Consider the following 21366-nt stretch of genomic DNA (forward strand, 5'->3'; position numbering starts at 1 on the left):
GACGCTCAGCGAATATGCGATGGTCGAACTTGCGCTTCGGGATCAGTTGAGCTCGACAGATCGCTCTCGGTTTCAAGTTTACTACTCATACCACTTGCACCAGCCCGTTCTTCCTCCTCGTCCCAAAGCACTTCCTCTTCATTTGAATCTATCGGCTCCCCGAGTTTAGATCCCTTGGAAGTTCCCGGTTTGCGGCCACGACTGGGCCCGTTCGAAAATTCTGCAAAATTGTCGCCGGTCCTTGGGGTTCTGACAGGCATGCGGTATAGAGTGGAACCGTCCGTCTCGTCATCGCTTTCTAGATCCGATTCCATCAACGTGTTGTCGCCGTTATTCGAAATACTGTTTGCAAGAGCAGCTGTCATGGGTAGGGTACGGTAAGAACCTTGACGAAGGTGGGTGGCATATGAGTATATCAATGCTGCAAAGTAGATCTGAACCAAATTAGATAAACATCCAGGTCTTCGTGCTATTATGCCTAGATACCTTTGATATCCACCCCGCAATGAGAACGGCTGCAGCGAGTCCCTTCTCCTTGTTCCATATGAGCTGCGCCGCTGCTACTCTCTCCTCATGTGTCATAGTTGTGTTGCCATGAGCGCCGGCCATGGCCTCCTGGGCCGCCGAGTTCACAACTTTTTCCCCGTCGTGGGGGTTGTATACCCACCACAGAACAGCAAAAAATACGGTCCAGATAGTCCCGAGTAGATGATCAGCCACAAAAATATGTGCAAAGTAAAAGGTACGCTTTGGATCTTCCTATTGAAATATAGCATTAATGCTCCCGCATAGTTGGATCATAGTGTTTGCTTACATCCGTAACGGCTTTCAAGCCCCAAGCCAACGCCACTATGGCGAGCGAAGAATAGACGTACATGCTGATTTGAGCAGCCGATCCTCCAAAAAACAAGGAGACCAGGCCATATACACCAGCGACCTTGTTAATTAACTTTTGCAAAGCTCATAATTAGCAGTATTCAGGGGGAACACAGCACCAGACTCACTGCGAACAACAAAATCATCGTAACTCCTGCAAATCCAATAATACATAAGGATATGAATACAACCTCTAATCGTTCAAAAACGACTTTCCTGTTTTGATATCCACAAATCCCAAAAACGATCGCAGTGCTAGTGGTCGCCATTCAGGTTTGAGAGTGAGCCGACCCATGATGTGTTGATTACGAGGTTTAAACTCGCGATACCCAGGAGCTGCAGGAGAGCTTGAACGGCGAGACGGGCTTGGAGTGCGCGGTGAAGCAGGATATGCTGGTATCGCGCCGACCGCGGTGGGAGGAGCGAACTTTCGTTGCTGCACATGTTCAATTCACACGCATCATGACATAAGCACTCGGGTCGCCGAGCGAGAGACATCAACTCACATATGGGAGTAGTTCGCGTTCATCTCGCCAGCTTGGGGAACGAGACCGGGAACGAGAGCTGCACTGCACTCCAAGCCCTTCGTGGTTGACCATTGTGAATCTTGGCAGCGGCCCTCAAACAAATGATCGGTCATGTCAAGAGTATTTTATTTTCGTTACATACAAAACAACTAGCGCTGAAACGAAGCAAAAGAACCCGTCCCTTTTACCGGAAGTCATACACCACTTTGGCGTAATATATCGCTGCTGCTGCCGAAGTGATCGATAGCGTGAGAGGGACAGGCCCCTTGCGAGCACGAGGAACGGAGGAAAGGAAAAGGATGACAGACGCAGCTGAGCAATGTGCATGTTATGATTCGCCTCTACTATCCAGTGTTCCATATGACGTACCAAGGGCTGTTTCATATCCATAGTTTCCACCGTTCCGAATTTGGTATCCCGCATAACCATACATGCCACCAACACCGACACCTTAATGCCACGTTTGCGTTAAATTAAAAGTCTATGGCATGTCTGTCTGAGTGTAAGTGCTACTCACCAGCAACCAGTGATGGTATAGACTTTGTCCTTGCAAATCCAGTGATACCTCCAATCGAGCAGAGGACCGCCATCGTTAAAGCTGGGTGAGCAGACTAGCATTCAACCAGTTGACTCAGGGTTAACACATATATCAAGTATCTTAATTAATCTCACCATTTTTTAGATTTAATTTGGGCTCTTAGCAGCAAGTGCACTTGGTGAACAAGTATCTCTCGCCCGTGATGGTCCTTTTATGCTGGTTGACGATGGGCGCGATTCGCTGATAGACTACGTAACGCCCGGCGTCTTTGCGGGATCATGCGCCTTCAATTCGAACTTGTCAATTTGGTGACGTCAGGCCAAACGCTCCTTCATTAACAACTCGTTAGTCGGCCATCTTGATTCTTAACCACTACATTTAATACTAGTGCCCTTTGGAATAATAAACCATGCCTTCTGCCACTATGAACGAAGGTGAACTCCATCTATCTGAGAGTTGATATGTCTCTGACTTTCTCTTTAAGCCGATGCAAAGTTTCCTACAGCCTCGGACAACGGCATTCCTCCTTCTCCTACCAGAGAGAATCCTGCAGGGGTACAGCTGTCTCCTGAGAATGAAAGAGATACGGACTCAACAGATAGTTTAAATACAGGTGTACCCCAAATCTGACCCCAACCCCGAGCAGAAACTAGGACCTAGTGGGCCAGCCTTTGACGCACAACAACATCAGGCACATCTACGAGAGCATATGGACGCAGAGACGCGCGCGGGAGATGCTCTCACTACTCGGGAAGGAGGACTATATTCAGACTAATTCGCATTTATGAGCCGCATAAAGTCTCGTTGTATCCATACAAGTCTGTTGAAGAGGTGTAAAATATGTACGTCCAGGGATTGTATTGGTAAATCTGAACATCGATAGCTGGACTATGCATGAATAGGTCCAGAGGTCACCAGAATTTGGAGGCTTTGGTTGGCTGACTCATCGGGAGTAAGCAAAGACAAACATTGGGGATTGCCATAATCTTATTTTCGACCACGCACAACGTCCAAGCATAGGGCCTCATATCTTATATATACAATTCGTCATCGAGCACCATCGTATCTATCAAACTTGAAGTGTATTCTTATATCGACTTGTTCTCACTTTCTGACCTAAATTGTCTTGACCAACCGCCTGTCAGTGCCTTCTTATACCAACTATTTTGAGAAGAATACATGGCTGGTAACCCAGGCTATTTCTCCAACCACAGCCAAACCCGCTTGACGAATACTACTGGAAGCAATAATAATCCATCTCCTGTGTCTACCCCTGCTCCATCTGGCCCCAACGGAAACTCTCTGACGGGACCTAATTCTCGATCTCGGAGTACATCAGGCGCCGCACCTCCGTCTGCCGTGCGCTCTAAACATTTTTCTCTTTCCGTAACTGGGACCGAAAGGCCATCTGGAGAAAAAGGACGTGGCACGAGCGCAGATCGCACGGGCAATGGCAGTGGCTTGGCTGCAGTTCATCCACTCAAATCCACGTGAGTTGACAAACTTCTCTTATAAACTAACAACTCATACGAGTACCAAGTATTCGAGGCATGTATGCTGATTTGGCTTCTTTGTTGCAGCTGGGTGATCTGGTTCCACCAGCGCCAAAACAGAACACCACAGACACTCATTAATTATGGTAAGTGGAGTACTAGTTAGGCACCCCCAACTATTATTGACGGCTTTGCAGAGGAGGGAATCAAGCGTGTGACTGCTTTTAGCTCCGTAAGCTTATGCTGTTATACTTCTTTGGCGCTCTGGCTCATGTAGTTCAATTAGGTCGAATCGTTTTGGTCCATCTTCACTCACCTGAACCCCCCATCAAACCTCCAACCAACTACCGACTACCTCATCTTTCACTCCGGAGTTCAGCGGCCCGTTTGGGAGGACCCGATGAATGTAAAAGGCGGAAAATGGAGTATCCGTTTGCGCAAAGGTGTCGCAGACAGGCTCTGGGAGGATCTCATACTTGCTCTCATTGGTGATCAATTCGAGGACGAGGACGAGGTCTGTGGATGTGTCCTTAGCGTGCGCATCCAAGAAGATATCATTAGCATTTGGAACAAGGACGAGAGTAATAGCCAGGTGTTAAATAGGATACGGTGAGATCAACAATTCCTTTGTGGGTGGGACCCAGTTAAGCAATATCTAGGGATACGACTCGTCGGGTCCTGAACTTGCCACCTTCCACGACTTTCGAGTACAAATCACATAATGGTATGACCGGAGAATGCTGTTATGAAACCTACCTAACGCTCTCTCTGTTTCAGAATCTCTTCAAGACAAAGGATCATTCCGAAAATTGCCGGCCACTAACGATCGCGTGGTGTGATTGCACACGGACGTTCTTGCTCTTGCAGTCAATGGAAGAGTGCAGCTTGTACCGCTATGATTGAATTTCTCCTCACTGTTGTACGTCGTGGCCTCTGTACCTGAGTGTATTAGTAAGACAATAACTTGCACCGATGAAGTTACCATTGATGAGTTTTGCCGATGGAGATAGTGAATGGATAATTTCCGCGAGCCCCTCTGATCATAGCAGGGCGTCTAAAGAATATATAGGCGCCAATAGCCCCGTGATCCCCGTGCCGTGCCAATGAGAGCTGTATGGACATGAAGTACATTATCAGAATATGTGAATGTCCATATATGCGGAGAGTTGGACGAATACCCGTAGTTCGGACCACCTCGTTCTCGTAATAGGTTGGGTGACTGAGGGCCAACTTAACCTATTCACCGGTGGTATTAATGGGAAGTGCCTATACACGAAGGATGATGCTAGTTCAGGTTTTATTGGTTTTGCTTATTTATAATAATATAATGTGGATGTGAGGTTCTGAGAAATTTCAATGCGGTTCGAAAGACTCTTGCTGTATGCGGACGGAAGTATTTCCAAGGCACTTTATAAGTCGTACGCATACCATGCGCCTAATAAACAAGCTTTCTTCCAAGCATCTCGGGAGCGAAAAATTCTAGATTTCGTACAAACTCTTCGACAGTCCCACAACTTGTTTCGGCTCGGAAAATGTCGATCGCGAACAAACGAGTGGGAATTTAATGGAAAAGCCGGTTTCTACCCAATTCCATAGCCCACCCCCCTGATCCAAACCATATTATTTCACCTCGGTATCTTGTTAAGGTGTCGGGCGAATGCTGCTCCATCATAAGGTCGCGTCGTTGGAGGTTCCAAAATGAGCTAGTAGAACTACAGTACTGCTGCACCAAATCTTCGGGTGTGAAAAGGTCAGAAAATGGGATCATGTAGCTCAGACTCTCTTGAGGGGCTTCAATGTGGCACAGAGGGTGTGTCCGGACCTCTCGAGGAGGCTCGATACGCTTAACCTTTAACAGGTCTCTCCAACACCCACGGTCAGTCTTCGGTGGAGCTTGCCCACGGCGATCATCATCGAATGATGGGTGGGCAGTATTGCAGTAGTGAGCTTCAGTGTAACAATGCCCCATGCAAACTAATAATATTAGTTTCTGGGTCGATTTGAGACCAATCATCGATTGTATTGCGAGAAGACACCATAGCTGGCAATGGAAAGGCTGACGGAACGAAAAACGAATGTATGTATCTTCGTCCATCCCATAGCATCTCAATTTACGGCCCCTATCTGACTTGATCATAGCGTGGCGTCTAAGCGAATATAGGCGCGCCACTGGGCCTTTGGTGCCTAATGCCAAGCCCACAAGAGAGCCCAAGAAATTTGCATCGATAAGAAGCATCAATACGCATGCGCACCACATATAAGCCGGCCAGACAAACTGCCGTGGTTTGAGGAGGTTTCTCTTCTCGAACCAAGATGAACGTCCAAGAGCCAATCCAGCCCGCGCTTGTGCGCTCGAACTCGACTGCATCTTCAGTCAAATCTGGAAAACTATCCCATCTTAACACTCCGGCAGGGGAGGCACAGACCGAAGTCGAACATGTCAACACTCGCCCGCCACTTGACTACAGCTCCTTTGGGGCGTTTTGGACCAGCGTTGCAGCGCGAATTAGGTCTGTATTTACGAGGAGATTTGTTATGGCATTACTTGTGAGTTTATGTGCTTAGTCAGCGAACGGAGGACTAAACCACTGGCCTTAAACAACAGGGCGGCCAACTCGTTAGCATTTGCATCACCTGTACCTCAGTGTCTACGACCGAGTTGGTGAATCGCGGTTGGTCTTTGCCTACTACCCAAACATTCTTCTTGTGAGTTTGTTATTAGTTCTCAGTGATGGTGGTATGACGTGTTTCTATAGGTATTTCTCCTTGTTCATTGTGTACACACCTTACACGATCTATCAGTGTAAGTTTAAAATATTTTTGGTAAAATCAAGAGTATTCAACGATACACTTCCAGACGGGTTCAAGGGTTGGGGCAATGTCGTCATCAAGGATGGCTGGAAATGTATGTTCGCTCGCCTGTTACTAAGTGAATCGTTGCCTTGATAATTTCACTTCCAGACTTTGTACTCGCTGCGTGTGACGTAGAGGCCAACTTCCTAGTTGTTAACGCTGTAAGTCATTCCATGCCCTGAATTGTATTTCACACTAAAGAACCCCACAGTACAAATATACGAATTTGCTGTCATGCATGCTCCTCAATTCGTAAGTTCAGACGTCATACAACTCAATTGCATGTTCCGACTCTGCTCAGATGGGCTATTCCGACATGTGCATTTTTCGCATGGCTTTATATGCGTCCAAAATACCACTGGACACAACTGATTGTGAGCAACCTTCCAAACCCCCACCATCCTCACCATCCCTCAACCGTATCTGGATTATGTACTCAAATCTGGACTTTTTTCTTCTCCGCCAACGGTGCGATACATGCTACTATACCACTGCACTATATTGCATCTCTCACCCATAGGGCATCCTTATCTGCATCGGAGGAATGGGCATGCTCATTGGTACGTCCATAGTTGATGTGTGACAATTGAAGATTAACCACCTGCAGCTTCGGACCACCTTACGGGAACTGGACAGTATCCAGCAGCGTCTATGGTCAAGGGTGACTTGTTCATGCTCGCTGGGGCGACTCTGTATGGGTTCACCAACGCTACCGAGGTCAGTCACTCTCTCATCTAGAGTAAATTGAGGTCTTAGTCTAGTATAGGAATTCTTTGTGAGAAACCGCCCGCTATATGAAGTTATTGGGCAACTCGGTCTGTACGGAATGATTATCAACGCTATCCAGGCTAGTGGGTTGGAGCACAAAGATATGAGGACGGCAAATTGGAATGGCGGTGTTAGTAAGTATAGGCATCTTCAAATCGTGCGTTAAACGCTGATCACATCCCAAGTTGGCTTGCTATTCGCATATACGATCGGTAAGTAAGCCCAAACCATCGAGTTATTAGATACTAAAGATTCCCCGTTTAGCCATGTTGATTTTGTACACGGTTGCTCCTCTGATTTATCGAGCTGCCTCGTCAGTATACTACAACCTCAGCTTGCTATCCAGTAACTTTTACGGACTTCTCTTTGCTCTCGGGCTTTACGTGAGTTGATCTTCATTATCCTTAGATTTTGATTCCTGACAAATTCACGTTTAGCATCAACGCCCCTACTGGCTCTACTTTATTGCCTTTGTGGTCATTATCTTCGGTCTCGTCTCGTACTTTTGGCACTCGACGCCCGAGGAACAAGGTAAACTCGATCCTCAAAAACCCGAATACGTGCAGCAGAAACCCGAGAGGGAACCGGGCTCTGAAATACCCGTTTAGAAAAGGGCATGCATATTTTGTTAGGTTTGCTTATGTATGAGGATTGTACGACCAGAATTCTTGAATGGATATATTAAATTTGCTCTTTCAATTCTTTCGAGAGGTAGCCTCGTAAAAGGTTTTCAAGTACGTACCAAGGCATATGTTGTATAATAATTCCGAACAATTAAAGGATATCATAGTAAGTGGGTTTCCGTACAAATTACGTGGGGATTGATCGATTAATCGCGCCCAGGAACACCTGATGGCGATTAGGTGTGACATCTGTTCCAGGCGCACAAAGCACACGAGTGAATCCCCCAGCCCCCGGTCCGGCACTTTTCTATTCCCCTCGAACCGAGTCCTCGCACGCTATGGAGCTGGAGCGAGACCCAGATACTGTAGTGTTCGCCTAGTTAACGCTCGCGGGGCTAACTTGTCTTGGCATGATCGCTAATTATAACCCATCACTCGGAAGCGCCACCGGATTGCACCGGCAGATAAAATAACAGGGGGAGCACCATATGGCTTGAGGCGCTTGACCCACCCTCTTGCCATCCCCCTTCCTCATCATGAACGCCCAAGAGCCCCAAATCGAACGTTCCCAATCGAGTTCGTCCTCTATCAAGTCGGGAAAAATCAACCAGGAAAACGACCGTGTTCAATCGCAAGATGAGGAACAAGGACTCAAGCCCGGTCCGACCCGCGCTCGACTACTCGTCGTTTGGAAATTTTTGGGCGAGCGTGGGTGTACGCCTAGGTCCGTCCTGACAAGACGATTTGTTTTGGCTTTGCTCGTAAGTGTGTCATTTGGCCCAGGAACAAAACTTTTTTTGATTTCATTGATGTTATATTTAGGGCGGCCAACTTGTTAGCATTTGTATTACTTGTACATCAGTCACAACCACCGAGTTGGTCAATCGTGGATGGTCTTTGCCTGCGACTCAAACATTTTTCCTGTGAGTGCGTGTTTGGGTGGTTGTGTCGGAAGTTCATGAACTTGACTTGATCGGGATAGGTATTTTGCACTCTTTATCGTGTACACGCCTTATACAATTTTCAAGTGTACGTTGGGTCTTATTTATCGTTGATGTGATTCAACTGACGAGTGTTTTTTTAGATGGATTTAAAGGATGGGGGAACTTGATTATCAAAGATGGCTGGAAATGTACGTCCCCTTGGAGCCCTTATCAAAGCTCGGCTAGGATAACCATTGCCCAATATAGATTTCATCCTTGCTGCGTGTGATGTCGAGGGGAACTATCTAGTAGTTTTGGCATACCAATTCACAAACTTGCTTTCGTGCATGCTGCTTGATTCGTAGGCGCCCCTCTTTTTTCCATTTGCTTTTAGCGACGCTGACAAGGTCTGGATTCCGGAATAGATGGGCAATCCCGGCATGTGCGTTTTTTGCATGGATATATATGCGGCCCAAATACCACTGGACACAATTGATTGTGAGCAACCTTCCAAACTCTCATTGCGCATTCTTGCCGTACGTGAATGTGATACTTACGTTTTTGGATTGCTTTTGTTTGGTGTACTGCATGGCACTGTGTTTATGCGCTCGGATGAAATTTAGGGTATACTTATTTGCGTTGGAGGGTTGGGTATGCTTGTTGGTGAGTTCTTGAACATGCCTTTGGTGGAAAGGAACTCATAAGGGGGTAGCCTCGGATCGTTTAACGGGGACGGGGCAGTACCCGGCTTCGTCCATGGTCAAAGGGGACTTGTTCATGCTCGCTGGAGCAACCTTGTATGGATTTACGAATGCTACCGAGGTAAACTTCTTGCTTCCTCCTTGCATTGATGCATACTGAGTGCACATGACTTAGGAATTCCTGGTTCGTAAACGCCCATTATACGAAGTCGTCGGACAGCTCGGAATGTACGGGATGATTATCAATGCGATCCAGGCGAGCGGACTGGAGCACAAGGAGATGAGGAATGTAACTTGGAACGGGGGTGTTAGTGAGTGATTGTTTTGATTTATTCAAGTGTGTATGATTCTGACGGTATCGTCAAAGTTGGGCTGTTGTTTGCGTATACAATTGGTGAGTCGTGTGCACGTTTCTGTTTGTTACGGGTTGTACTGATATTCGGGGTTGTAGCTATGTTTATCCTGTATACGACTGCGCCGCTCATTTACCGTGCTGCGTCGTCGGTGTATTACAACCTGAGCCTGTTGTCAAGTGACTTTTATGGGCTACTATTTGGGTTGGGTCTCTACGTAAGTTTCCTTTCTCCATGCGCTCGTATTCAATCTAAGGATGGTTGAAAAAGCATTACCGCCCGTACTGGTTATATTTTGTCGCGTTTGCGGTCATCATCTTTGGACTGATTGCCTACTTTTGGCATTCGACGCCCGAGGAGCAAGGAACACTGGATCCGCAGATGCCGGGGTACGTCAGGAGAAAGGTCGGGTCTGATGAATCGGTCGAGGTGTAGAGGGGTTACTGGTGATCATCTTGGCTATTTATATTTGGAGGCCCTCCTCCCACCTAAAACGAGATATGTGTGTGGTTCGACGCTGGTTGAGTGCGTTGTGCAGCTAGGTTTTGAGTGCAGCCGCAAGCGGACACGGGGGATGTCACTCGTTTCCGTTCAGACGGGGATCTATTCGGCTGTGTGTCAAAAGTTTCAAGTTGAGAAGACCCAAAAAAAAGAGACTGACGTACGGAAAAGGTGTTTGATTAAAAAGGCGGGATTTGTATCGACGTATTTGTGCTGATCGGTTTCGATAAAGTGAGTGGTCTGTGCACGGGGGTGGCCATATGCGGCAGGTTGAGAGACAAGATACATGCGGGGAAGAGAAAGACGTATAGCGAGAGCGAACCCTTTTCAACATGGGGGATGCATGCAGATGGATGAGTTGCGGCTATGACGCTGTTGTGACAAATGTATCAAAGACAAACGGGGGAGGGGGCAGATATGAAACGTCGAGAGTGGGTGGGGGGCCGGATGCAATGTGACACTGCCACCGTCGTGGACCTGAGGACGACGACGAGTGTAAAGGAGTAGACTCGGCATTACGGATTGGCAGATGCGGAGTCTATCGGGGTACCCTGAGGGGCCGCGGGACATGCACACGCGACCACCGAGCCAGACGTTTAGTGTCTTCAACTCCAACGGGACGGCGCGATCGCAGGCATATACACCTACACACACATATTCTTACTCTAACTCGAACTCTAACTCGAACTCTTACATCTCTAGCTCTAACACCCACCTGCACTCGCATCCGCACTCGCACTCGCACACGCACTCCAACCCCCCCTTGCACTCGAGCGCGATGAGCGGAGCCCGGCAAAACAGCCTGGGGGGCTGCCTGACGAGGACGTCTACTTGCCTCCGCGCCGCGTCGACGGAGCGAGCCGGCCCTCATCACCGGCGAAACAGTCGTTCTACTCTGCACGCACGCCCCCGGGCTCACCGCGGATCCCCGCGGCCTCTCTGCAGCCCATGGCCAATGGCAACAGCTCGCCTGGTCGCTCCCCGTCCCCGTCGCCATCCCCCGGATACCTCGCCCCCGCACCTGGCTCCCGTCCCTCGACTCCATCTGGCAGCCGCATCATGGGGTCCGCCCGCTCAGACGACTCGCACACCCTTCTCAGTCCCAGCGCTATGAGCGGCGGTCCTCCCCCCTCCAGCAACACCTCGCACAGCACTGGAGCCAATCTCTGCAGTGCATGTGGACAGCCAATGACCGCACAGTTTGTTCGTGCCCTCGGCACCGTCTTTCACCTCGAGTGTTTCCGCTGCAGGGTCTGTCTTTTTTTATTTTTTTTTTTCTTTCTTGGCTGACATCTTGTAGGATTGCAACTCGGTCGTCGCGAGCAAGTTCTTCCCCATCGACGGCCCCGATGGTCGCCAGCACCCCCTCTGCGAGCGCGACTATTTCAAGCGCCTCAATCTCATTTGTGCCAAGTGCGACATGGCCTTGCGAGGTAGCTATATCACAGCATGCGGTCCGTCTCCACTCTTCCTCTCTCTGTTACTGCTCATTCAGACATTCATCTAGACAAAAAGTACCATGTCGAGCACTTTACATGTTCCGTCTGTCCGACCTTATTTGGTCCACAAGACTCGTATTATGAGCACGAGGGCGCGGTCTTTTGTCATTGGCACTATTCCACTCGCTTCGCCGTCAAGTGCGTTGGCTGCAACTCGGCCATTCTCAAACAATTCGTCGAAATAAATCGCAACCAGCGAGACAGCGCATTTCACCCCGAGTGTTACCTCATCCACAAGGTCCGTTTATCTTGCATTTTATTATCTGTGCTAACAGCTCGTTTGCCCCCAGTTTTGGAATGTCAAGGTCGTCGCCCGCCCCCCGTGCTCCCCATCCATCCTCCCCCCGAACCATTCGACTCGTCCTCGCCTGCCCCCACCCAGCTTACTTACATCGCCGAAGAACAACAAACAACCGCCCAATCTCTCAAGGCCGCCCAGGTCAAGATGGAAGCCCAAGTCTATGCGATATGGACCAATCTGAGCGCGTTTGAAGAGTCCAGCGCAGCCTGCATCAGCGACATGCTCACCCAAGTCAGCGCCGGCATCTACCTCGACGCTATTCGCATGGCTGAGAAATTCATTCTCCACGTCGAAGTCCTTTTTGCCGCAATAGACGAGATCGAAGACCGATTTGCCGCCCTCTCTTCCAAAGGTAAATCCATCTTTAATCCCCTCACGTCACAATCCCCATTCACACATGTCCCGATTTAGGCATGTCCCATGTTCGGGAGGCACGGATGCTCTGCCGCAAGACTGTCGATCTCTTCACTCTTCTGTCCCATTCATCGTCAAGTGACCCCAAGCACTCCGGTCAGGGCATGTCCCAGGAGCTACTCGCACTCGTCACGGGGCTCGCCCATTACCTCAAAATCTTGATCCGCATCGCACTCACCGGCTCACTTAAACTCGAGCGCGAGCTGGGCGATGGGGGTATTGCCCTTGGCCGCTTCCTCGAACGCATGAAGGCCCTGGCAAAGAGCGGGGGCGATGTCCGTGCTCGGCGACTCTCCTCACCGCCCAACGAGCCCAACGGGAACGACCCCTCCGATAGCATAGTAGCCTACGGATACCGTTCGCTTGCCCCTGAAGTCGCCGGTGAATCTCCGTTCGCGGGGCCCGCGGGGTTGCTCATGTCCTCTCCGAGCGATCTCTGCACCGTCTGCGGACTAACCGTCGAAGAAGACTGCGTGCGATTGGGGACCTACCAGCGGTGGCACACGACATGCATCAAGTGCGCACAGGACGATTGTACACGCACCGCTGTTGCTCCATTACCACCTCACCTGCAAGCGCCCGAGAAGAAGCCTGATGACGAAGAAGGCGGTACGAAAAAGGTCTCGAGTGTGCGAAGACCTCCCGCGGAAGTAGGGCGATTCATCTATGAGCCCAGTGAAGGCGAACCCGTCACGTCGCGGCAATCTATTGTACTGACCACGGGACCGTACCGCCTTGTCGAAGTGGGTTCGAGGCCGTGTCGAGGCTCGAGCAGTATGCGTTTTTGCTCAACGTTGCGCTGAGGCGGTTGTTCTTGTTGTTGAAGAAGCGCGGTGCGATTGGTATCGAAGGTTCGTGGTTCTTGTCTGCGCAACTCGTTTTGGGACTGTGTGGGTGCTGACAATGATGATCTCGATTTTGCAGAGCTATCGTCCAACTCACCGTCATCGCATCACCGTGATTCGGGCGTCGTGCCTATGAAGTCGGTGCATCTGGACAGGAAACTGAGCGCTACGGCCAGACTCCCCAAGCGCTCGACCATTGTCGAAAGTCCGACGGGCAAAGTGGCCCAGCGAACAGACGTCGGGGCCCAAAAGAGCAGCGCGCAGCACCAGGGCTCGACTATCGTCATGGGCCCCTCGGCTCCTCCGTCCCAGGCAGGATCCATGCACCACGTCCCGCTCACGAACTCGGTCCCGGTCACACTGCGACAGCCCACACCGCGAGCACCGAACCAGATCCAAACCCAGCCCAGGTTCAGGCCCAGGCCCAACAGGTCCTGCCACAGTCTCAGGGCGAGTCGCCACGGGTGTGCTCAGACCGCCGTTTGCGAGGAACAACACCCAGGTCCGGATCGTGGACGATAGTCTCGTGAGTCCGGTCGGCGAGGACCACCAGTACGAGCGCACCGAGTCGGGCGAAGGTCTCACGCTGGGCGATATCCCCCAGCTCGTCGAGGCCGAACAGAGGCGCTCGTTGCCGCGCCAGGGGTCGCGCCGGATGATCGCCGAGCTGGGCCCGCTCGAGCAGCTGGTCGTGAAGCACGCGGCGGTCCAGAGCTTGCTGCGCACTCCGATCCGGGATGCGATCGATATGGACGAGCTCGGCGAGCTGCTGGAGCTCAAGAAAAATACGTTTTGGGGGAAACTGTTCAAGGGCGGCAAGGACAAGCAGGGGATCAAGAAAAAAGGGATTTTCGGGGTGCCGTTGGAGTTGCTTGTCGAGCGCGAGGGGGTGGATTCGATGTTGGGCGCGTCGAGAGCGACGGTGCGGGTGCCGACGTTTGTGGAGGATATAGTGTCTGCTATGAAACAGATGGGTAAGCCTTGATTTTGCGTATGATATCCATTAATCACTCGGCTCATTAAACGCTCCAAAGACATGTCCGTTGAGGGTATATTCCGTAAAAATGGAAACATTCGTCGGATGAACCAGGTCATCGAGGCGATCGATCGGGACCCAACGTCGGTCGAATTCGCCCAAGAGAACCCGGTCCAGCTTGCGGCGCTTTTGAAAAAGTTTTTGCGCGAGATGCCTGATCCGCTGTTGACCTATCGGTTGTACAAGGTTTGGCTGGCGGTGCAATGTGAGTTTTTTGTTTCCCCATTTAACAGAACCCCTGTTCGTTGTTGATTCGAAATGGCAGCGGTGAATGCGTCGGACAAGGAAAAGACCCGGATGCTTCATTTGGTGACCATACTGTTACCTAAATCTCACAGGGACACACTCGAGGTCTTGTTTGTCTTCCTCAAGTGGGTTTCGTTATTCTCCCACGTCGACGAAGAGACGGGAAGCAAGATGGACTTGGTCAACCTTGCGACAGTCATTACGCCTAGTATTCTCTATTCCAAGGGCCGAGATGCAGCACGAGAAGAATCGTTCATGGCGATCGGTGTCGTCACCCGCTTGCTGGAGGACCAAGACCAGTTTTTCTCGGTACCCGATGACTTTTTGTGGTTCTTGGGTAACATGGAAATCTGGTCCGGATGCTTGGATCTTCCCATGCGAGATATGCAGCGTAGGGTTGAAAACGTTATGACCAGGCGTCGGCAACAACCTTCACCCAGCACGAACAACCAAGGTCCGCAACCACAACAAGGGTACCTTCCATCAGGAGGCCCCCGTTCCGACTCACATACCTCTATCCCCACCCGACCGTCGGACCAAAATCTCGCTCGAGGGAGACAAGGTTCGAACCCACTCGACGTGCGCCCCCACCCCGAATCAACGGAAACGGAAACGCGGGCAGGTCTCAATCGACCGAACGGTCGCAAGCTCCGCCCCAATCCGCACCTCCTCATCCTGGACTCGGGCATGCGCCGATGTCGTACCCCCCGCCGGGCGTACCGTCCCAACAGACCCCACCGTCTCCGCGGATGACGCCCCGGGAGGGTCCACAGCCGTGGAAGTCTCCCTCGCGCCCGCCATCACAGGTGATGGCTCGGCCAAGTATGGACTACATTCAATCTCAACCGTCGGATCGGTATCCTCCACCATCGCAATGATAATTTCCCCCTCCCTCCCTTTTCGTTGTTGTGTATGTGTGTGTGTGCGGATCTTTCCCTCATTTCTTGTTTTCGTCTTTGTTTTTGCCCCTTTTTTTTTCGTTTGATCCTATTCAAGCTCGAGTCAGGCCGGACTATTGCGTCTTATCCCTGCTATTTGTTTTGTATCTCTTTTTTTTTTGCCGTCTCGGGTCTGGATTTCCCTTGCCTTACGCTCGTTTTCCACTCTCCCTCTCTGTCTCTGTCTCTCTCGCGCTCACTCTTACTCGTCATATCACTATCTGCCTTTTACGGTATACCCGACACCTGCATTCGATCCACACTGTGTCATGAATTCGTTTTTTTCTCCTCCATCCTGGACTTTGAGAAAAAGTTTCGTCCCGTCTAGTCTCTTTTCCTATCAGCTGTACCAGTCAGTTCAGTACTCGTGAGTTTAACAAATAATTATTCTTTTGCATACAAAATTTGGAGGGGAGTGCGGTCAAATGAGCCCAAGGTGACGTGGATAAATCACTTTGGACCCCGGCGCAGTTCATCCTAAATGCATGTGTCTTGTGTGTATAAACCATATATCATTACCCCATTCGTCCCAAATATACAACGAAATATATAACCAACGAAGATACAGTCGTAACAATACTCATCTATCAATCGATAACAGCACGTATATCCTTCATTATATATACCAGAAATTTTCGTCAATCGTGCTGTTCATATTCACATGGCAAATCCAGTCGTGCTCGCCACAGTTGGGGTGCGCTCGCCGGCAAATTCTTCCTTTTCGGTCGGTCGCCTGTGGTCGAGCGCAATGTCTACCATATCAGCAGGAGGGCTGATGGGTTCGGGATCATCAGTAGTGGCAGTGGACACCGAATCCCGTTGAGATCCCTCGCGGCGGAGCTGCAGGGGCGGGGGAACATGTTTAGACTCTTCACCCTCGGGCTCGTATCGAGCCTCGATGTGGGATGCGGGCGTCGAGGATCGCGAAATGTCTGGAAGTGGGACAGGAGCAACAGCAGGTGTGCTTGCAGCACTCGTGGTCTTTCCAAAGAATCTGGCAAACCCGCTTGGTTGGGACGCAGGCGTGGTGGGTGCGGGCTCGGTGGTCGGAGAAGGACCCCCGTCAATGCTAGAAGATGAACTGCGGCTCCTGGTCCAGCTGTTCACAAAGCTTGTCAGGTGTAGTCGAAGTGGCACTCGCTGGGACGCTCTCGTCTTCCGGTGTGACCTTGAGGGATATCGCACTCGACACAGGAGCAAGGTTAGGTCTGGGTATCGAATTGGACGTCTCCCCGCGTTTGAGCCAACTGCCCCACCCCCGTTTGGGCTCTTCAGACTTCTTTGGCGTTGCGTCAACGTCGGCTACATCCGCATCGCTCGGCAAGGGCGGTAATCTCAGACCCTGAAGGCCTTCCGAACCCGAGTTAGACTTGGTTTCGCCCACTGCATTTTCGGCGATGAATTCTCTGAGCGCACGCACTGCCGTCTCGCTCGCTTCCCGAGCATCAGTCGCCTCTTGCAGTGCCTGCTGGCATGCAGTCAACTCGGCGCGAATTTTCGCAAATCTTCAGCAGAAGGGCCAGGAGGTGTAACTCGGCCAGAAATATGCTCCGGGAACGAAGTCACAAAGCTCGACGGGGACCCAGAGAGCCGAAGCTGATCAGCAAGGCTGGGCTCGGACATACTGCACGTGATTGACGATCAATACCAGAATAGGGGTGACCCCTTGCGGTCACTTTTTAGAGGACGTAAGAGCTTACCTTGATATGCGTCGGTGAATATGCTTTCCCGGACTGAGACCTCCGGGCGACGCAGGGGTAGGTGGAAGAATGAATGAAGCTCGCTTCGAGGTACGGAGCTCCTGTGAGTTGGCAGCTGCCTGAAGCTGGCTCGCACGTCTGTTTTCTGTTTGGAGCCGCATAACACCTCGGCGAGCTTCCTCGACCTTGCTGCGAAGCATGGCAATTTGGTCCGCTTGGTCTTGAGCTTTGGCCTCTGCAGTTGCCAGTTGCTCCCTCAAGTCGTCGTTTTCTGCCCGAGTTTTCGAGAGAGCAGAATGAGCTTGATCAAGAGCCTCCAAAAGCCCTTGCTTTTCGGTCGACGGAGACTCGGGGCGCGGTGGAACTGGTTCCTCGTCAATGGGAATCGCCATGGATTCAGAGCGAACGATAAACGATTCAGAACCCATGTCAGAGCCCACAGAGGGATGAGAGGGAGATATCTGGGTCGTAAGATCAGCCATATATGTCTGAACTCTTTTTAGAGGGCGTAAAGCTGGCGACAGAGGCAGAGGGATGGAACAACTTGCGGGCCTGACAGAACGCGGAAATGCCCTGGATGCCACGTGAGAAACACAGCCACAATCGCCCATGTCATGACAACTTGATTCATTTATATTTATTCCTGCTCTTTGTTGCTACGGCTACAGTGTAATTAATCTTTAATCGTCATTGAAACAGGTGCACCCCGTCGTAAAAGCGTGTTAAGTATGGCAGATAACCCCTCAGAGTTGTGTATAAACAAACCCCGCCAGCTTGAAATCAGTTCAATTCAAATTGTTCTTTATAACTACAATACTGGTTCATTTCCAGCGCCCTTTGCTTACGTCCATCGCTACTTGTGCGTCATTGCGTCAACACACAATACGCCACCTCTTTCGCTCCACGGGTACGCCCATTCAGACAACCACTCGCGAACAGCTGTACCCAAGCGTGCTTTGGAGGCACCTCGTGCAGCATCCTGCGTCCCCGTGTGCTTCTCTTCCCCAACTATAACATATGCTACAAAAATCATCTTGAGAACACTGTACCACGTGTATGCGCATGCAGGCCACTTACCTAAACCAAAATACTGCTCTTTTTCAAGCTGCTCAGGTCTAGATCAGCATGAGGTGCATTTGTACGTACACCTGTACTCACCTCGAGTAAAAAGTCCTGCAATGCCTCTACACCTTCGGCAGCATGCAACCCGTGAAGATCCAAGAGACATTCCATCCTTTCCTCTGCCCTGAGCCCCTTTCCGTTCTCGCCAAGTGCTGTCATACTGGCTACTCCCAAAACTACACCAAGCTCGCCCCCACACATCTTGCCTCGTTCTGCGCGATCGCGCGGGTCATCGCTCCAGGATGCGTCGCGGTGACGTACAGCATCGACAGCAGTGCGTACACGCTCTCGAACAATCTTACGCGCCGCCTCGCCACTCTCGTCGACCATCTTACGGTTCAGCTCGTGCGCGTCCTTGGAGAACCGTTTGGCTGCAGCCCCATCTCCGCGGCGCCATGCGTCGGCCGCCCGCGAAAGGCATGCATTACGTGCGGCGCCAAGCTGGATAGCTCGTTGTCGATAGGTCATGTACATATTATTTAGCATATCGCCTGTAGGAAGAGTGGGCAAGAGCGATGGCGGACGAAGCCGAATTCTGGGCGATGATCGAGGAGCAGCAGCTGGTTTGGTGTTTGTGCCCGAAGCGGTACGAGTTGGAGCGGGAGTGCCTTTCTTCACAGCACTTGCAAAGCGAGATCGCCCTGGATCGTGTTTAGGAGCAGCGCTGGAAGACCGACCAAGCAGCGGGAAATCCTCAACGGGGGGTTCTTCAACTGGTGCGTCCACTGGCCCAAGGTCTGTGCGAGCCATGGAATTGACTATTCCACTGACATCAGACTCTTGCGGCAGAGTATGCAAGAATTCGCAATGTTCGCCCTTGGCGCATTGACTGCGCAACCAAAACGGCAGAGAGCACGCTCTATATCGTGACTGATAATATATTAATAAATAGAAAGTAAGCCCTCAAATACGCTCACCTAAAGCGGCAATCAGCTCTACGGCACTCCCCAGCCAGATAATATCTGCACACTCGATTGGCAGCGGTGCTCCCCGAGTTTGTGGTAGCCTTGCCAGCGACAGCCTGTCCTTTAGTTGCTCCCCGGGTCTGTACAAATGTTTCCCTCGGAACGACGGCCACTCCAGATGAGCGCGTAACTTGGCTAGGGGTTTGTCCTGTTGCTGGAGGAGCCTTGACTTGAATCGCTTTGGAACCCGGTTTCGTGCGTTCCATTAGTAATGCAACTGCATTGTCAAACTCCCACCCTGCTTGTGAAAGCGCATCTTCGAGATCAACATGTGAAACGCTTGGCCCAAATATACGTGCCAAAACCTCCAAGGGAGTAAGAGAGAGGGGGTCGTCATACCCTTCGATTCCTATCCCGGAACGGCCATTCCTCCGCCATATGTCCATAGTAATCTTCTTCGGGATCGTTATAGGTTTGTACATCCGAGAAGAATTGCACGGTACCAGGCGGACGCGTACCAAAGGGAGAAAATTCGTCTTCGTCGTCAAAGGAGTTGTGTCTGGGGCGATTCCCTAGTACACCTGAAGTTGGGACAGGCACAGCCGCGGAAGGAACGGGCGAATCGGAGGACAGTGGCGAGGGTCCGATACCTGGTGGGCTAAGACTGGAAGATACCCCTGGTTGGGTGGGAATGGCGCTAGGGGCCGAGCTCGGGAAAGATGATCCCAAGGACGAGCCAGGTGTGAGAGGACGAGGATAGAAACTATCTGAGGGAACGAGTGGTGCGGCGATGGCTAAATTAGATGTGCCCCTGCGAAAACATGAGACGTCAGGTCGGCGACAGCCAATTAGAAGGGGATTACATACTTATGGGGAGAACCATGACCCCAGACGTCTGGGGATGGGGTATCTCTATGAAGGGACCCAGACATGGCAGAAGCCTGTCTGGACAACATACCAGGTCTAAATTCTAAAGCCTTTGCATTGAGATGGCGAGGCGAGGGCAAGGGAGATGCGGGTCTTGAGCCAGATAGACCACCAATTACTCCAGGAAAGGCATGGGTGGTTGCATGACCGAGCGTGGGACTGGCTGAAGGTGAATTGCCGAGGGCATAGGCCTGAAGATTGGCGGCTAGGGGCGAAGTAACACTGGCAGGTGTGTGTGGCCGACGAAATGATGTAGATAATGGTGACCCGCTCGCAGAGGGAGTATCTGGGCGCGGGAGACGGAATGAGGTGGAGGATGCACGGGACAAAGGCCGTCGGGTAGGTGTGGCCAGCGAGACCAATGATATTCCGTCGATATCGTCCTTGTGTTTGTGCATAAACTCGAGGACATACGCGTCGAGATCGGGCTGAAAACGGAAAGCGACAGTGAGCCCAAGGGCCACGGGGGAAGCGATTGTATTGAAACATATGTCTCACCGATGATTCCGGGATGCTCAGCTTTTCCGCTAGTAGGTTCTTGACCTCATCTTCCTTTTCTTCCGCTAGTAGCGAAGCAATCTTGGCAGCAAGTCCAGCGTTGCTGACCTCGGGGCCATCAGAATCCCCTGTGGGGCTCTTGGAGTTGTGCTCGCGCTGAAGTACCGCGAGGTATGCACGTATATGACCATACTTGTCGCCAGCGTCGTCCATCGAGCCTATAAAACGTATGTCATCTACACGGTTGACATCGAGCGGCCGCTGAGATCCCGCATTGACACGTTCAATCACGTGATTTATATTACGTGCTCCCGCCTTAAGCTTTTGTTTCTCTCACATATGTCGTGAAAGTAGCTAGGTTCCTGTCGAGTTATGAAATCTATATTTGTCACCATACTAAAGGCCCGATGAGCTATACACTTTATCAACCTAATTGACTACGAGTGTGATGAACACTTTTGTATAGGCGCTGAACCAGACTAACCATCCACCCTAGGCCTGGGAAACGGAGAAGGAACACGGAGATACATGACCATGATCACAGCATATCAGCTCAAACATTAATAAATGAACGGTACTTATATATTAATTTTCCCAAAAGTACTATCGATGGGTTATACCTTAACTGTAGTACAGCCGACCACGCATATATACAGTTGGTATCATAAATTAAATTGTAAAACGGAATATATCTTGGCTCCCACTCAGCTTCAGCAAATGCTGTTTTGAAAGGGCACGATGATCCTCTCTCCGTCTAAGTACATTAGTAGCATCTGTGT

The 21366-nt window shown here is 50.8% G+C and overlaps 6 protein-coding genes across 6 annotated transcripts; 4 read left to right on the forward strand and 2 right to left on the reverse strand.

Annotated features, from left to right (window-relative positions):
• Positions 1–5: 5 nt before the first annotated feature.
• RhiXN_05009 (inositol phosphorylceramide synthase subunit Kei1) lies at positions 6–1993 on the reverse strand (the record flags this gene model as incomplete). The annotated part of the gene is made up of 9 exons (XM_043324825.1): positions 6–434; positions 487–759; positions 815–949; positions 1005–1030; positions 1168–1312; positions 1383–1482; positions 1592–1715; positions 1773–1853; positions 1921–1993. 9 exons carry the CDS (start codon positions 1991–1993, stop codon positions 6–8), a joined length of 1386 nt encoding a protein of 461 aa, XP_043177244.1.
• A 357-nt stretch (positions 1994–2350) lies between these two features.
• Positions 2351–2716, forward strand: RhiXN_05010 (uncharacterized protein; the record flags this gene model as incomplete). The annotated part of the gene is made up of 3 exons (XM_043324826.1): positions 2351–2375; positions 2426–2496; positions 2555–2716. The coding sequence occupies 3 exons, from the start codon at positions 2351–2353 to the stop codon at positions 2714–2716; spliced, it is 258 nt and encodes an 85-aa protein (XP_043177245.1).
• A 404-nt stretch (positions 2717–3120) lies between these two features.
• On the forward strand, positions 3121–4047 carry RhiXN_05011 (eukaryotic translation initiation factor 4E type 2; the record flags this gene model as incomplete). Its single annotated transcript, XM_043324827.1, has 4 exons — positions 3121–3431; positions 3522–3580; positions 3632–3666; positions 3721–4047. The coding sequence occupies 4 exons, from the start codon at positions 3121–3123 to the stop codon at positions 4045–4047; spliced, it is 732 nt and encodes a 243-aa protein (XP_043177246.1).
• Positions 4048–5747: 1700 nt separating this feature from the next.
• On the forward strand, positions 5748–7663 carry RhiXN_05012 (Solute carrier family 35; the record flags this gene model as incomplete). Its single annotated transcript, XM_043324828.1, has 14 exons — positions 5748–5981; positions 6040–6140; positions 6191–6237; positions 6292–6339; positions 6396–6448; positions 6499–6539; positions 6589–6605; positions 6667–6755; positions 6808–6847; positions 6895–7004; positions 7054–7189; positions 7241–7267; positions 7320–7438; positions 7493–7663. The coding sequence occupies 14 exons, from the start codon at positions 5748–5750 to the stop codon at positions 7661–7663; spliced, it is 1233 nt and encodes a 410-aa protein (XP_043177247.1).
• A 551-nt stretch (positions 7664–8214) lies between these two features.
• RhiXN_05013 (Solute carrier family 35) lies at positions 8215–15250 on the forward strand (the record flags this gene model as incomplete). The annotated part of the gene is made up of 19 exons (XM_043324829.1): positions 8215–8439; positions 8501–8601; positions 8661–8707; positions 8763–8810; positions 9247–9264; positions 9314–9423; positions 9478–9613; positions 9670–9696; positions 9754–9872; positions 9926–10044; positions 10945–11407; positions 11457–11610; positions 11664–12308; positions 12368–13064; positions 13115–13221; positions 13295–13625; positions 13690–14189; positions 14250–14456; positions 14517–15250. 19 exons carry the CDS (start codon positions 8215–8217, stop codon positions 15248–15250), a joined length of 4788 nt encoding a protein of 1595 aa, XP_043177248.1.
• An 842-nt stretch (positions 15251–16092) lies between these two features.
• On the reverse strand, positions 16093–20800 carry RhiXN_05014 (Zf-CCCH domain protein; the record flags this gene model as incomplete). Its single annotated transcript, XM_043324830.1, has 11 exons — positions 16093–16441; positions 16518–16869; positions 16920–17059; positions 17136–17708; positions 18017–18155; positions 18213–18240; positions 18294–19116; positions 19175–19614; positions 19661–19973; positions 20030–20517; positions 20588–20800. The coding sequence occupies 11 exons, from the start codon at positions 20798–20800 to the stop codon at positions 16093–16095; spliced, it is 3858 nt and encodes a 1285-aa protein (XP_043177249.1).
• Positions 20801–21366: the final 566 nt, after the last annotated feature.

Source organism: Rhizoctonia solani, chromosome 2, assembly GCF_016906535.1.
Source record: "Rhizoctonia solani chromosome 2, complete sequence".
Lineage (NCBI taxonomy): Eukaryota > Fungi > Basidiomycota > Agaricomycetes > Cantharellales > Ceratobasidiaceae > Rhizoctonia > Rhizoctonia solani.